Raw genomic sequence first — 14118 nt, 5'->3', positions numbered from 1 at the left:
GCCCCTCCAGGACCCACTGTTGACCTGAGCCAACTGGAGGTCGGGGGGAGGAATGCTGGCCTGGGGCCCCCATGTCACCCACCCACCCAAAATAAGAAATAGGACATGCCTGACCTCGTTTCTAGGGCTAAGGGAACCCTCCAGGTTCCCTTAGACAATTGTCCAGGTTCCCTGGACAATTGAGAAATTTAGTTTGGGGAACATGATATCGGCCCCAAGATGTCAAAGCAACCGATCTCAGGGTTTGGTTTCTCGCGGAAGTCAACAGCAGGGACTTGCAACCTTGGAGGCAGAGCTGATCCAGGGATGAAAGCCTTTGTGTGGGGCTGGAAGGGCCCTGGGGAGGTCATGTGGTCCCCAACCCGGCGTGGGGCAGGAAGTCTGCCCCTGAACTTCTCAACCACAGCTCCCCACCCACTTTTTGGGCCCCTCTTCTTGGCCCCATAGACACAAAGTCTTATGTCCATTTCTCCTTTCCCAGAGCACACCCAGCCCCCAATCCCTTAGCCTCTTCTCAGCAAGATCATGTACCCACCTGCAGCATGGGACACGTTTGGGGCGGGGCTTGGGGAGAGTGCAGAGATCACGTACCCACCCGCAGCATGGGACACGTTTGGGGCGGGGCTTGGGGAGAGTGCAGAGATCATGGTGGCCAAAAACTTCAGCTTGTGGGGCCTTTGACGCCGTCCGGAATGGCCACCACTGCCGTGCTCCCCATAGCTCCTGCACTGAAGCTACTTCACCCAAGCCCGGGCTCTCCCGACACCATCTTAGTGATTCCTAGGATGCAGCTCCCATCCTCTGGATGAACCTGCTCTGCTCAGTGGTCTCTGCTCCACGGGGCCCATCGATGAACTAGGACCAACCCAGCTTTAATAGTGCGGGCCCTACCTACTGCTGAGCACAGACCCGCACTTCAGCAAACTCTGACTTTCAAAACGACACATATCATTCAAGTTCCACAGAGAAAAATGAGAAAACACACACTCGCAAAAGAAAGCCTAATTTCCCCTCCTTTATCCGAACAGTTTACATTTCAGTAAAAAAAAATTCTACCACCTTTGGTCCCACAGAGCATCCGAGGCTGTGATTTATTTGACCACTGCCCTGCTGCTGTTATCTGTTTCTAACACTGAGATAAACAAGATGGAGGTGAGCATCCTCGTCACGAGATGCCAGCACATGTACTTCATTATTTCCCGCAAAAAAATTCCTAGCTTTAGAGTTGCTTGACCAAAGGGGAGACTCTTTTTCTTTTTTTTTTTTTTAAATTAACGTATAGTTGATTTACAATGTTGTGTTCATTTCTGGTGTACAGCAAAGAGATTCAATTATACATACATACATTCTTTTTTGTATGCGCTGCCATTATGGCTTATTACAGGATATTGAATATAGTTCCCTGTGCTCTACAGTAAGACCTTGTTGTTTATATGTTTTATACATAGTGGTTTGTATCTGCTAATCCCAAGCTCCTACTAATTTATCCTTCCCCCCTGCCCCTACCAGCTTTCCCCTTTGGTAACCATGTTTGTTTTCTATGTCTGTGAGTCTCTTCTGTTTTGTAAATAAGTTCATTATATTATTTTCTTAGATTCCACATGTAAGTGATATCATATGACATCTGTCTTTCTCTATATGACTTACTTCACTTAGAATGATAATCTCTAGGTCCATCCATGTTGCTGCAAATGGCATTATTTTACTCTTTTTTATGGCTGAGTAATATTCCATTGTAGTAATATACCACATCTTCTTTATCCATTCCTCCGTCAATGGACATTTGGGCTGTTTCCAGGTCTTGGCTATTGTAAATAGTGCTGCTATGAACACTGGGGTGCACGTATCTTTACGAATTAGAGTTTTCTCCAGACACACGCCCAGGAGTGGGATGGCTGGATCACACGGTAAGTCTGATTTTTAGTTATGGAACCTCCATATTGTTGTCCATAGTGGCTGCGCCAATTTACGTTCAAGGGGAGACTTAAAGTCCTTGATCAGAATTGTCAAAATGCCTTTCCAAGCTTCTAAATTGCTCAGGTTAGGACCAAACACACCTACTTAGCGTCAGCCCTTCCAAACAACAAGCCTCTTGGCCACACAGAACAGAGCAACGGAAAGGTCAGAGCTGTGACGTCTGATCTATTTCCAGAGACTTGAGCCAGGATCCGGCTCCTTAGATTCTTGGTGCCGCCCTTGGCTGCGCGACCTTGGGTAAATCATGGACTGCTCTCCATCCAGACAGGGGAGGACACCTGCCTGACCTATCACCTACCTCATGAGTCCTTGTGAAATGGAAGAGATGAAGTCCTTTTGCACTGAAAATCCCTAGACAGTCGATGTTTTTTTTTATCGAAGAGACTTATGATTGGTGACTATTTGCCGGTGGTTCCCCCCCCCCACCCCGCCGCAGAAGCGGGGCACAAGAAACAAACACCACCTGAGATTTATTCCTTTGTTCCCTGCCCTGGATCCAACAGGGCCAGGGGGCCAAGATGTCACAACCAAGAATTGGGGACTGACAGTGCTCATCATGGCTCTGCTCCAACACCATTCTCCTGAGATACCTGGTTTCTGCCTGGGCATGGCTGGGCCATTTCTCCCAGGGGCTTCTGAGGATTGAAGATTAAATGCTGGAGGGCTGCAGAGAAAAGCCGCCAGGAGAGAACTGTGCCTGCCCCCAAAATCGCCCTGTCACAGGGTCAACAGCCCTCCTGGAAAGGGATGTCCCCCTCGGAACAGAACAATCCACAGGAACCTGAAGCCCACGAGTGACCTCCGGCCTTCTCTCCCGGCTACACGGAGTGCTGTCTGTTGACAGCAACCTGGACTCCAGAGGCTGCGGCGCCCGGGGTCACCGCGAGCTCAGACCTCATCGCGTGCCTGCAAACGTTCTAGACATGCGGCCCAATAAGATCATTCCTGCGCATCTCCACATCTAACGCGTTCCTGGCATCCTTCCCACCCCGTCCTTGTTCTCTACACCCTCACATGTCATGGGACCCAGGTGAGGACAAGGCGGCCTGGGGCGGGTCAACCAACTCTGCACAGTGAATTTTCAACTACCTGGAGTGACCAGGGAGTGGCGGCACGGAGAAGGCAGAGCAGGGGACCGTCAGAGGTACAGTTTCCATACAGTGCTGGGAGCCAGCGTGAGCACGTCTCCCTCACATCACGTGGCCTGTGCTGAAAACCCATCCACCGGCCCCGAACTCTTGATCTGGACCAAAGGAAGGGCAGCAGAAGTGAGCTGGGCCACAGAGAGAGAGGCCAGGCTGAGTTTTACACGCTGTAGGAAGAAGAGAGAAAGCAGAGCGGGCCAGGAATGTCAGAGGAAGTTTATTTCCATTTTGCGCACACATGACTTTCTTCTTGAGGAGCTCTGGGGACAGAGGCCACAAGGTTTCACAGAAGCATCATCCAGGGTCTCAGAATTCTAGATGGAGTGGGTGGGGCTGACATCTATTGAGTTCCTCTCATGCTTTTGCACCCTTTACTCATATATCAGAAATTCACTCAGCATCTGCTATGGCCCGGCCCTGAGGAGTTTAATTCTGCTTTCACAGAAGAAACCAAGGCTCACAGAGGCACAGAGTCAGGACTCAGAACCAGCTCTAACAGGCTCCAAAGGCCCAGGCTTCTTCTCCCAATACCTTCCACTTCGTCTCTTTTCCTCTAAAATGTCGGTCCATTTCATTCTGTCCTTGGTTAAGAATCAGCTGTTGAAGCGCCTCCTAACTAGGGCCTTTTTTTTTTTTTTTGCGGTACGCGGGCCTCTCACTGTTGTGGCCTCTCCCGTCGCGGAGCACAGGCTCCGGACGCGCAGGCTCAGCGGCCACGGCTCATGGGCCCAGCCACTCCGCAGCATGTGGGATCTTCCCGGACCAGGGCACGAACCCGTGTCCCCTGCATCAGCAGGCGGACTCTCAACCACTGTGCCAACCAGGGGAGACCTAACTAGGGCCTTTGACTGTCATCAGAGGGGCCTCGGCCATGCCTGGTGCAGAGCCGGGGTGCTGAGCCAACTTCGTGAGGATGCCCTGACCCTAAGGGGTCTCCCGGAAAGGCCAACCAAGATCTCCAGACCACAGATCAGAAAGGGCCACATGAAGACTCGTCCCGAGCCAGGCTCTGTCCCCAGGGACTCTCCACCCCGGAACGTTCCACTACAGAGGGGGTATGGCCTTTGAACTCACCTCTCCCTCTCTTAGGCCCACAGGTTCAAGATTTGCTGCATCTTCGGGGTCAGTTCAGAGAATGATATCCACGAGCATCATTTCTTCTGGAAAGCAGGGAGCGGGCCACCAGGTGAGAGGTGAGCCAGCCCCAGGAAGCTCACACCCAGGGGTGGGGGAAAGTTCTCATAAAGGGCCAGATGGTACAACAACTAACGTAGCTCTGTCGCTACTACTCAACGCTGCCTTGTAGCTCAAAAGCAGCTGCGGACTTTGTATTAGGAATGGGCGTGGCCGCACCCCAGTAAAACTGTATTTTCCACAATAGGCAGTCTGGGGCCAGGGTGCAGTTTGCCGAGCGCTGAAAGGCCAGCAGAGTTTTAGGAGGCCGACTGCATCCTGTGTGTCCTGTTGCAGGGCACGGCCTTGCTGGGGCAGCACCAGGTGGAAACACACCACCTGAGTCTCACCTCGGAAACCTCAGAGGTACTCAGCTCAGGGGTCCTCGGGATGCTGCAAAAATCAGATAGTAGTGATGGCTGCACAGCACTGTGACTGCACGAAAAACCACTGAATTGTACACTTTAAATGGGTGAACAGTATATGAATTACACCTCAATAAAGCGTAAGTCTCTGAGGCAGAAAAACAGTAACAGTCTTCTTAAGAGGCAATAAACCCTTCCCTCATCTGCTTCTTGGGGGATGAAGGCAAAGGTGGGCAGCCCTGGACGCGCTCCCCCTCCCTCCGGGCTCGGGGCGCTCACCCTCTCGCCCTCAGCCTTCTCCTCTGCCTCTCCCATCCTGAAGAAACCTCCACCCCTGTCTCCCCATTGCCTTTTAACTTGAAAATAATTATACAACTCACACACGTTAATCACAGAAAATTTAGAACATACAGATAAGCAAAACGAAATAAAAATCACCCTCGATCTCACCCACTGTCTAGAATTTTGACAGTCACCCTTCCAGACTTTTCTGTACATGCACAGTAAAAAAAAAAAAAAAAAAAAAAGGATAGAGATACATACAGAAGCAATAAAACTTCTGTATGCCGGGGAATTTTCACCATAAAAACCAGTGACAGTGGTTATCTAAGGGAAAGGAGGGGGTTGGGACCAGGAGGGATTAACTGAGGTTTCAGGGTGGCAATGACTAGTCTCTTAATTTGAGTATTTGCTTGATAACTTTTTGTTACAATGTACAGTTACGCACTGTGCACTTAAAAATTATATTAGACAGTGTTTGAAATGTGAAAGCATACCGACTGTAACTGGGCTTTTAAATTTAATGCACTCTGAACATTTTTCTAGGTCAAAAACATGAATCTATAATACCGTTTAAAATGACTGCTTAATATTCTGCTGTCAGGATAGAGCTTAATTTAATTTAGCTCATCTCCAGTTCATGAGCAAATCTCACGAACAAGGTCAGCTTCCAGGAGTTTCCATCCTTCATGTTCCCCAGAGACCACCCCCTCCAAGCCAAGGTGGACCAGAATCGCCACGTTCAGCCTCCTCGCTGTTAAGTCTCCTTTCATTTTAAAACCCTCTGTCTTCTTACTCTGCTATTTGATAGTCATGTGACCCAAGCAAGTTAATCAGCCCGTGCTTCAGTCTGATCATCTGTAAAATGGGGATAACTGTGAATCGGACGCGTTAACACGAGGAACGTGTGGATCACAGTTCTAAGCACTTAGCATGGATGATGACAGCTGCTGTTACTGTTACTTGTCACAGTCACTTTTCCTTCACAGAACTACCACGGTTTCCCTCCTAGTTCCCTGGGCCCTCCTGGAGGCACCAGAGCCCAGGCTTGTGTGTCTCTGCGCCCCCCTACCTGTGTGATAACCATGGCCAGACCTCAGGGCTGGGTGAAGATGACACGTCCAGCACAGCATCTGGCACAGAAAGAGCCAGTCCCCCCGCCGCAACCCCGAGAGCCTCCATGGACACCGTCCTAGGCACTGCACCTCTGCCCTTTCTTGGGATCTTTGCCCACAACCTTAAAAGGTAGGTAAATTATTATCTCCTCTTTGGTGATGGAGAAACCGTGGCAGAGGGCACTTGCCCAAGATCTCTCCCCTGGACTGAGTCGTGGGGCTGCAGAGCAGCTGCCCTAACCATGCTGCTCCAAACCTATGTGTCCCCACTTCCCACTGCCTCTGCTCCCACTTCCTCTTCCCTCCGAGGCCCCTCACATACTTCCATAATCTGCTGTAGCTACTACAGCTGGAGACCCCACTGTCTCTCTCAGCAGAACTCAGCAGGGAACCCCACTGACCACCTGACCACGTTAGGGGATGCCTGGCCCTGGCCCTGAGGTCAAACCCCAGAGGCAGCCCCCGTCCCAGCTGGTCACCCCCCTGCCTGCCTTCCGTTTCCTGAGTCCCTCCCTCGTGCAGGTGCCTGCTCCGCTCACCTGGGTGACTGACTACAAGCCCTTAACATTGCTCTTCTGCCTGCAGCTACCTTTCCCTCCTCCCCATGTCTAACAGCTCTCGGGGAGGTGGGGGGACAACAAAGACCCCCCTTGGTTCCCACTGCCGGGGCTTCAGGCTCTGCTGCTGCGCCCGGGCGCAAGGCTGCCCACCCTTTGGTTTCAAAGCCCCTTCCCACCATGTCTCTCACCCCTCCCCACAGGCCATAAAGAAGTCTTTTACAGGCAGTGATTAACCTTTTAGGGGTCACATACCCCTTTGAGAACCTGGTGGAAGCCATGGCCCCTGTCCACAGAAAAACATGGACACACACACACACACACACAGCTTTGCTTACAGTTTCAGGGCTCAAGACCGCCCCCCACCAGGCCCATCTCTGAACAGACGTCTATGCCCCCCAGGTTAGGACCCTTCTTTATAGAGATTACATCTCAATTTAATCTTTACAGCAAACACTTGCCCAGTCCGCCTTGCTGGGGTCTCCAGTAGCTTAACCTAGGATGCTAATTGGACGAGGCTGACCCCAATTTTGTCAGCTACAAAATGGGGTTCACCTGGGTCTCTATCACTTTCCCACTGGAGCTGCACCCGCACGCAGCGATGGCGGCGCCAGAGGCTCCAGGATTCCAGCCAGCCCAGGCCTCAGGGGTCCTGGAGGTGGGCCCTGGGAGAGCCTGGGCCTGGGCTGCGGGAGCCAGCTTCACTCCTGCCCTTTCTGAGACGCTGGTACCCAGACTGCCCCTCAGTCTGGAAGTCCTCCTCCCTCCCCACTTCCCTTGGCTGCCTTTCCTCCCAGCATTCTGGGGCATCTCACATAAGCCTCCCCCCACCCCGACACCCTATGGCCCTCGCAGTCTATGGATCCTGTAGCAACTAAACAGAAGCCTAGCCCAGCACTCAAAATCTACCTGTTCGTTTAAAACTATGCACAAGTGCAGCTGTCAATCGTATAGTAAGGTATCTATAACGTTCTCTTCTCACACTCAGATTGTCTTGGGTACCCGCTTTGGAAATGACTGCTCTGTGCAAACTTTGGTGGTGGGTGTCAGAATCACCCGGAGAGTCTGAGAAATACCCATGCCCACGCCCTGAGCCCCAAGGGTCCGATATGGGACGCTAATTCAGACAACTGCCTTCCAGCAAACTCCCTGGGTGATGCCTGCTGTCACCCACAGGTACACACTCTCGATGCCTCTCCTCAGGCCCTCGGGATGGAATGCAAACTCTATGTGATAAACCAGATGTCCAGTCCCACTCTGCCCCTCCGGCCCTCCTGCCGCCGAGCCTGCTCTGTACCCAGACTCTCTCGCACCTATCCCAGGCAGCCTGTCCCTGTCCTTGGCACTGCAAAATCATACACTGAACCATGCCTGGTACATGTTCCCCCGGCTCCATCCTCCAATTTAGGGCTCTTTACGCTTTCGACCTTGATTTCCTAAGGCTGCCTTTCTCTTTCCGGAAAGACCATCCGGAACCACATCCTAACCACAAGACCGCTTGCCCTCAGCCCCTCGTGTGTGTGGAGTGTGTGTGCTCTCACACACACTGCAGGGTGGAGGGGTGTCCAGGGCAGGCACCTGAGTCGAGCTCCAGGGCAGGGGAGAAGAATCGGTGGCACTTACACCCCCAGTCTGCCTTCTCTTTACCTCCTTTCATGCTTTTTTCCCCCCAGTTTTATTGATATAATTGGCATACAGCACTATATAAGTTTAAGGTGTACAGCGTAATGATTTGACTTCGATGTATTATGAAATGATTATCACAGCATGTTCAATTAACATCCATCATCTCATAGATATAAAGTAAAGAACAAAAAAAATGTTTTCCTTGTGACGAGAACTCTTAAGAGAGCAAATCCTAACTTTCTCATACATCATACAGCAGTGTTAGCTAGTCATCACTTCGTACATTACATCCTTAGTACTTATTTTATCGTTTTTAATTGTTTAACATTTTATTTTATATTGGAGTCACAGTTGATTAACAGTGTTGTGACAGTTTCAGGTGTACAGCACAGTGATTCAGTTACATACATGCTTTTGCTTTTTCCTGCTGTTTTTTCCCATCCTTCAGACCTCCTGGGGTCCTCCAAGCATACCTCTTAGCCATTTTGGAACCCAAGGGGTTCATCTGCTCCCACAGCCCCTTGGGCACTGGATCAGCAGCTCTGCATCAGGACGAGGGTGGCTGCGTCCACCCCCCCGACCCCCAAAGCCTGGGAGTCGTCTAAACCCGCACCAATGGGATGCTCTGGGCAAGCCAGCTGAGATGAAAAAGAAGAGCGGCAGGACCCAAGCCCACCTGCAGCTCAGGGACTAGCGGCCAGGACCACCGACTCCAGGGGACCCAGCAGGCCCCAGGCTGGCACCATGTCCTCAGATCAGAGAGGGAGGAACACGTGGGGTGGGGAGAGCTCCCTCCTAGCCACGTGCCATGCCCGCAGCACAGCCTCCAAGCGCTGCACACATCTCTTCCTATCTTCCAGCCCAGGTTCCAGTCACTCCCCTGGAGAATACATCCTTCCAGGAACACTGTCCAAGACCAAGCCCAGGAACTCGAGGGCCCCCCAAGGCCCCCTCCCCATCCTCTCATCGGAACCCGTTATCTCTCTTCAGATGCCCAAATGCTTTTCACCTTGTGACAGTTACTTGGTTCATTATTTGCCCAAAGCACATGGAGGCTGACTTACTTTAAGCCACGCCCCTGGCGGTCGGTCGGGGGGAGTCTACATGCCTTCTGCCCACCCTGACCCACAGTCTTAAACGTGCTTCCACACTGCTTGGCACCAGTGTCCTAGCGCTCCTTCCTGAGGGCAGGGATCACGCCTTGCTTCTCCCTTATGTCCCCTGGGGCAGAGCTGGGCACCCTGTAACTGCTTGTTGCAACACAGGTGAGCCCGATAGGAAAATCGGGATTACGAAACACAGACTGATTATACACTTTGCTAAAGGAGTTGCCAACAGTGTCTTTACACAGCACCACCCCCATCCCAGACCCCGTGCACTCAAGGCCTCACTCAACTCACAGAAAGCTCATCTGCCTTGCTTTTCCCGAGCACATGTTTGGTGCGGATGCTGCCGTTCGTTTCTGAGTGTTTCTCCCCGAGTGGCCGCTATCTGGCCCCCATCAGCGTGTGCCCAAGGCCAGCCTGTTTGCCCTGGCAACCAGGCTGTGGGCCCTGCCCCATCTGGTGCTAGAGACCACCGGAGGGTTTGCAAAAAGCAGCGTCTAGAAATGGGAGCATCCTGAGACAGACGGCATGGAGACTGCCCTCCTGGGAGACAGTGGCCCTGGGCCTCGCCATCCAGGCCGTGGGGGAGAGTTTATCATCTGGGCCCAGAGAGCTCCTGGATTCACCCTCGACTCCAGAAACCGGCCCAAGCGGCCCAGGTCTGCCAAGCCACTCAGCTGGCTAAGGAACTCCAGGCTCCCGCACTGTGGCACTACCTGAAGAGCAAGCCCAAAGCCGGTTTCCAGCCAGGTTACTGGAGCCGTGCAGGCCTGTAGGAGATGGCGAAGGACCCCATTAGATGAGAGGGAATGAGGCTGGCGGCACATCCGAGCAGGGCTCTGAGACGCGAAAAGACTTCCTGGAAAGGAAGCTCATCCTCACTTTTCTGGAAAGGACAGGGAGCGGGCGGGGCCTTCCAGGAGGAGCTCCGGTCACCTCTTCCCATCCCTTCATCCTCAATCTCATAACCTCATAACAAACTCTTTTGCCGACCCCAGTTCCAATCCTACCGGCTGCAAGAGCTAAGGAGGTGCCTCCCAGAAATCCTTACCCAGGCAGACAGAAAAATGAATGTTTCCTAAACCAACTGCCTCTCGTAGACACCAAGCCATTTCACAAGCCTGCATCCAGCCAACAATTAAAGGAGCCAGCACACTGCATTAAAGGTCAGTCTTTAGGGACCCCAAGTACAGCAGACCATCACCCTTCCTGAACCCCCGGGCCACTGCCCTGGTGGCACAGTCACCTGTAGGGCTTTAAAACTACAAAAGCCAAGGTCTGAGCCAGACGTTCGATGTCTACAAAGAGATCCAGACCCAAGGCAATTATGCTCTCGGCCAGAGTGGGGAATCATCACCAAGAAGCCATGAACTTGCACCACCTAAAGGAGAGGCAGATGTGGAAAGGCTATAGCTTTCACTGTGGGGTTTACTCCACGGCCACCCTGGGATGTCTCTGGGACATATCCCGAGTTGACGAAGCACGGAAGGGCTGCCCATGGAACAATACTGGGCAGCATCCCCCCCAAATTCATGTCCACCCGGAACCTGTGAATGTGACCTTATTTGGAAATAGGGTCTTTGCAGATATGATCAAGTTAAGATAAGGTCATAGCAGACTAGGGAGGGCCCTGAATCCAACGACTGATATTCTAATAAGAGGAGAGGGCACAGAGACACACGCACGGAGTAGAAGGCCACCAGAAGACAGAGCAGTGACTGGAGTGATGTGCCTACAAGCCAAGGGACACTAAAGATTGCTGGAGCCACCAGGGGTGGAACCGATTTTCCCTCAGAGCCTCCAGAAGGAACCTACACTGCTAACGCCTTCATTTTGGATGTTAGGCCCCTAAACTGTGAGAGAATCAATTCTTGCTGTTTGACGCCCCTCAGTTTGTGGTCACTTGTTACAGCAGCCACGGGAACCTAATGTAATGGGCTTTGTGGCGCGATCCTGTGGAACCTCTGAGCTGGGCTGGGGTTAAAAGTTTTGGCTCAAAAAAAAAAAAAAAAAAAAAAAAAAAGTTTTGGCTCTACGATGATTCTGATGTGATGACTAAGCCACAAATGCCAGCAGATGCAGGTGGAGGAGAGGGTAATGCGCAAAACAAGAGGGGGCCCTGGGGCATTCGGACGCTGCTGCACCCTGACCTTTGCTGCCCTTGATCCAAACCCAAAGCAGAAACGGCCCCAGCGCTGCCTCAGCTGACACTGGGCAAGGGTGGGAGTGGCTGGCTGGGCATTCTCTCCGTGCAGCCGAGGGGTGTGAGGTGGACCCAAGGCCCGACCCCTTCCTGCTCAGCCCCTGTGAACCAAACCCTAGAGTCTCCTGAGCCATGGATTCCTTCTGAGCCTGGGCCTGATTCTGCCCTAGAAGCACAGCCTCTTTCTCTGCAAGGGGCCTGGACAGGCCTGGACTCTCAGGGGACACCGCATGCAAGGCCAATCCTGGCTCCGCCACTGGGAGGAGCCTCTCCTCCCCCCACCAGTCTTGCTGAGCAGCGAAGCCAAACTGGAGAACTTCCCCAATTCGGGTTGTGTGGAAACCACTCTGCAAGCACACACCGTGCCCCAAGTGCAGGTGGCCCGAGCTACGTGATGCGCACAGGTAGGGTCACCCGAAGACTTCCCGCGCCAGGCCAGCAGCGGCAGCTCCAAGGGCCAACTGAAGCGTGGCCGGGAGCCGTGGGGAGTGTGGGGAGATCAGAGGGGCATGGGTGACAAGAGGAGAAACCCGGAGACCCTGCCTTTGAGTCTGCACAGGTGAGGGCAGCCCAGCCTCACCACAGCTGGCAAGAGGATGCGTGGCTGGCGGCTGAGACTTAGTAGCAGAAAACAAACCTGTCAGGAAGCGAGAGTGAGCTGCAGGGGCCCACCTGCTGTGCATCCATCCTTTTGGTTAAACTGAACCTGCCCCAGGAAAACCTGGCTGACTGTCACCAGGGCAGTAGAGGCCTGCAAGTGCCAGAACTGGATGGAAACCTCCAGGGCCCAGCGGGTTCCTCCCATTTCTGCTGCATTCTCCCCACTTCTGTCTCCTGCCCCTCTGCGTATCAGAACAAATAGCTGGGCTCTCCTCCTTTCCTCGCTAGCTCCTATGTGTGGGGAGCAAGGGGTTCTGAGGGGAACAGATATTTGTCGGGCACTCTGAGCAGCCATACAACCCTACCTGCAACCTCCAATCACCAAAGTCCCCAGCTTGTGTGGATGTCCTGAAAAAGCAGTCACCACTCAAGGACCCTCCTGCCTGTCCCTGTGTGCAATGCCTCCTGGGCAGGACGTGGGAGGAGCCGGCCCTGGGGCTCTTTCCAGCTGCTCCACTGAGCCCTTGAGGAACCTGACCACGGGAGGGAAGCTTCCATCCAGCCCCAGCCTAATCTCGTGAGCCCCACAGGCGGCTTGGTGGGAGAGGCCCAGGCAGCGCAGCTCTTCCCCACCCAGCTCCAAGCCCAGAGGAGCCCAACTCCCATCTCACCTGTGAAAGTTTCTTCCTGGGGTCCCCGGTCCTTCGACCCATCGAGGTCGAGAGTCCCCCCACCCCCTAGGCTGTGTCCCGCACTCTCCCCGCTCCGCCCCCCCCCTCCCCACCCCACCCCCCGCGCTGGCATCCCGGGGCCCTCCGCCTGCCAAAATCCAATCCGTTCCCTGGCTCCCTTTTCTGGGGCTGGAGCTGCAGCGGAATTTCGGTGGAATTTTGAGGTTGAGAAGCATCTCGGCAGAGAGGAAAATAAAGGAAGAGAAGGAAGGGAGGAAAAAGTACGATTTTGGCATCAACTTGCAGGATTCTAGAAGGCACCGAGGCCCCGGAGGCGGGCGCTGGGTCCCTCTGCAAGATGCGGGCGGGTGGGCGGGCGGGGCGCCGGCGAAACCTCCGGGGCCAGCACGTCCCGTAGGGGCGGTGGGCGCCGGGCCGGGGCGGGGTCGCCGTCCTTACCTACGTCTGCATTGCAAAACGCCTGTTGCGGGTGCACCGGAGAGCAGCTGCAGGCGTCGGTCGGGCGGAGCAACGTCCCCAGCAGCAGGAGGCCGAGCACAAGCCGCAGGCTGCGGGCCGCGGCGCCCATGGCGGGCGGGGGGCGGGGGCGCGGGCTCGGGCTCCGGCTAGCCGCCGCCGCCTGGGCTCGGGGCGCTCCCCTCTCGCCGGCCGGGGCCGCGCGGGTCTGGGCGGCGCTCCGCGGCCGCGCCCTCCGCTCCGGCCCGCACACGCCGCACAAACTTTCTCGGCTCTTGGTCGCGGGGGCGATGAGGGGGCGCGGGGCGCGGCCGGCAGCGCGGAGACGAGAGCGGGCCGGGGGGCAGCGAACGAACGAGCGAGCGAGAGAGCGAGCTAGCGCGCCGCGAGCCTCGTCGCCGACACTCGGCTGCTTTCTATGGTTGTGTGCGCCGCGGGCGCGGGCCGAGCCGGCCTTTTATTGCTCTCCGAGGATTGTTGGGCTCCGCCCACCAGTGGCGGGCGGCCAATGCCGGCTCCGGGAGCTCCCAGCCACCTCCTCCCCGCTCGCCTCCCGCGCCTCCCGGCCCTCCCCCAAGCCCAGCTTTTGTTGTGTCCAGCCTGGCACCGCCGGGACCCGCCGATGCGCACCTGGCTTCCTACCGTCCAGGACCGTACCCCGCAGCCTCCCAAATCTCCAGAGCTTGGGAGGGGGGGGGCGCTGCGGGAGGACAGTGCCCAGTGGACCCTGACTCAGCACTTGGGACTCGCAGCCCACCCCTCCAGGGCACAGGCGGCCCACCCACCACCCCTTCCCCTCCAGCTTGACACTGGAGATGTACACT

The 14118-nt window shown here is 54.7% G+C and overlaps 1 protein-coding gene across 2 annotated transcripts in view; it reads right to left on the bottom strand.

The window, feature by feature from the left end:
• TIMP2 (TIMP metallopeptidase inhibitor 2) overlaps positions 1 to 13721 on the bottom strand; it is a 50012-nt gene extending 36291 nt beyond the window's left edge. Inside the window, exon 1 of one of the 2 annotated variants that reach the window (XM_032615922.1) lies at positions 13277 to 13721. In XM_032615922.1, coding sequence (XP_032471813.1) covers positions 13277 to 13406 — 130 coding nt within the window. In that variant the 5' untranslated portion in view covers positions 13407 to 13721. Of the gene's footprint in view, positions 1 to 12817; positions 12861 to 13276 lie in introns of those variants that run through there. The other variant, XM_032615923.1, reaches the window with a different exon arrangement.
• Between the last annotated feature and the right edge of the window lie 397 nt (positions 13722 to 14118).

Source organism: Phocoena sinus, chromosome 20 (genome assembly GCF_008692025.1).
Source record: "Phocoena sinus isolate mPhoSin1 chromosome 20, mPhoSin1.pri, whole genome shotgun sequence".
Taxonomy (NCBI): Eukaryota; Metazoa; Chordata; class Mammalia; order Artiodactyla; family Phocoenidae; genus Phocoena; species Phocoena sinus.
Note: the sequence above shows the minus strand (reverse complement) of the source record. Positions and strands in the feature narration are given on the sequence as shown.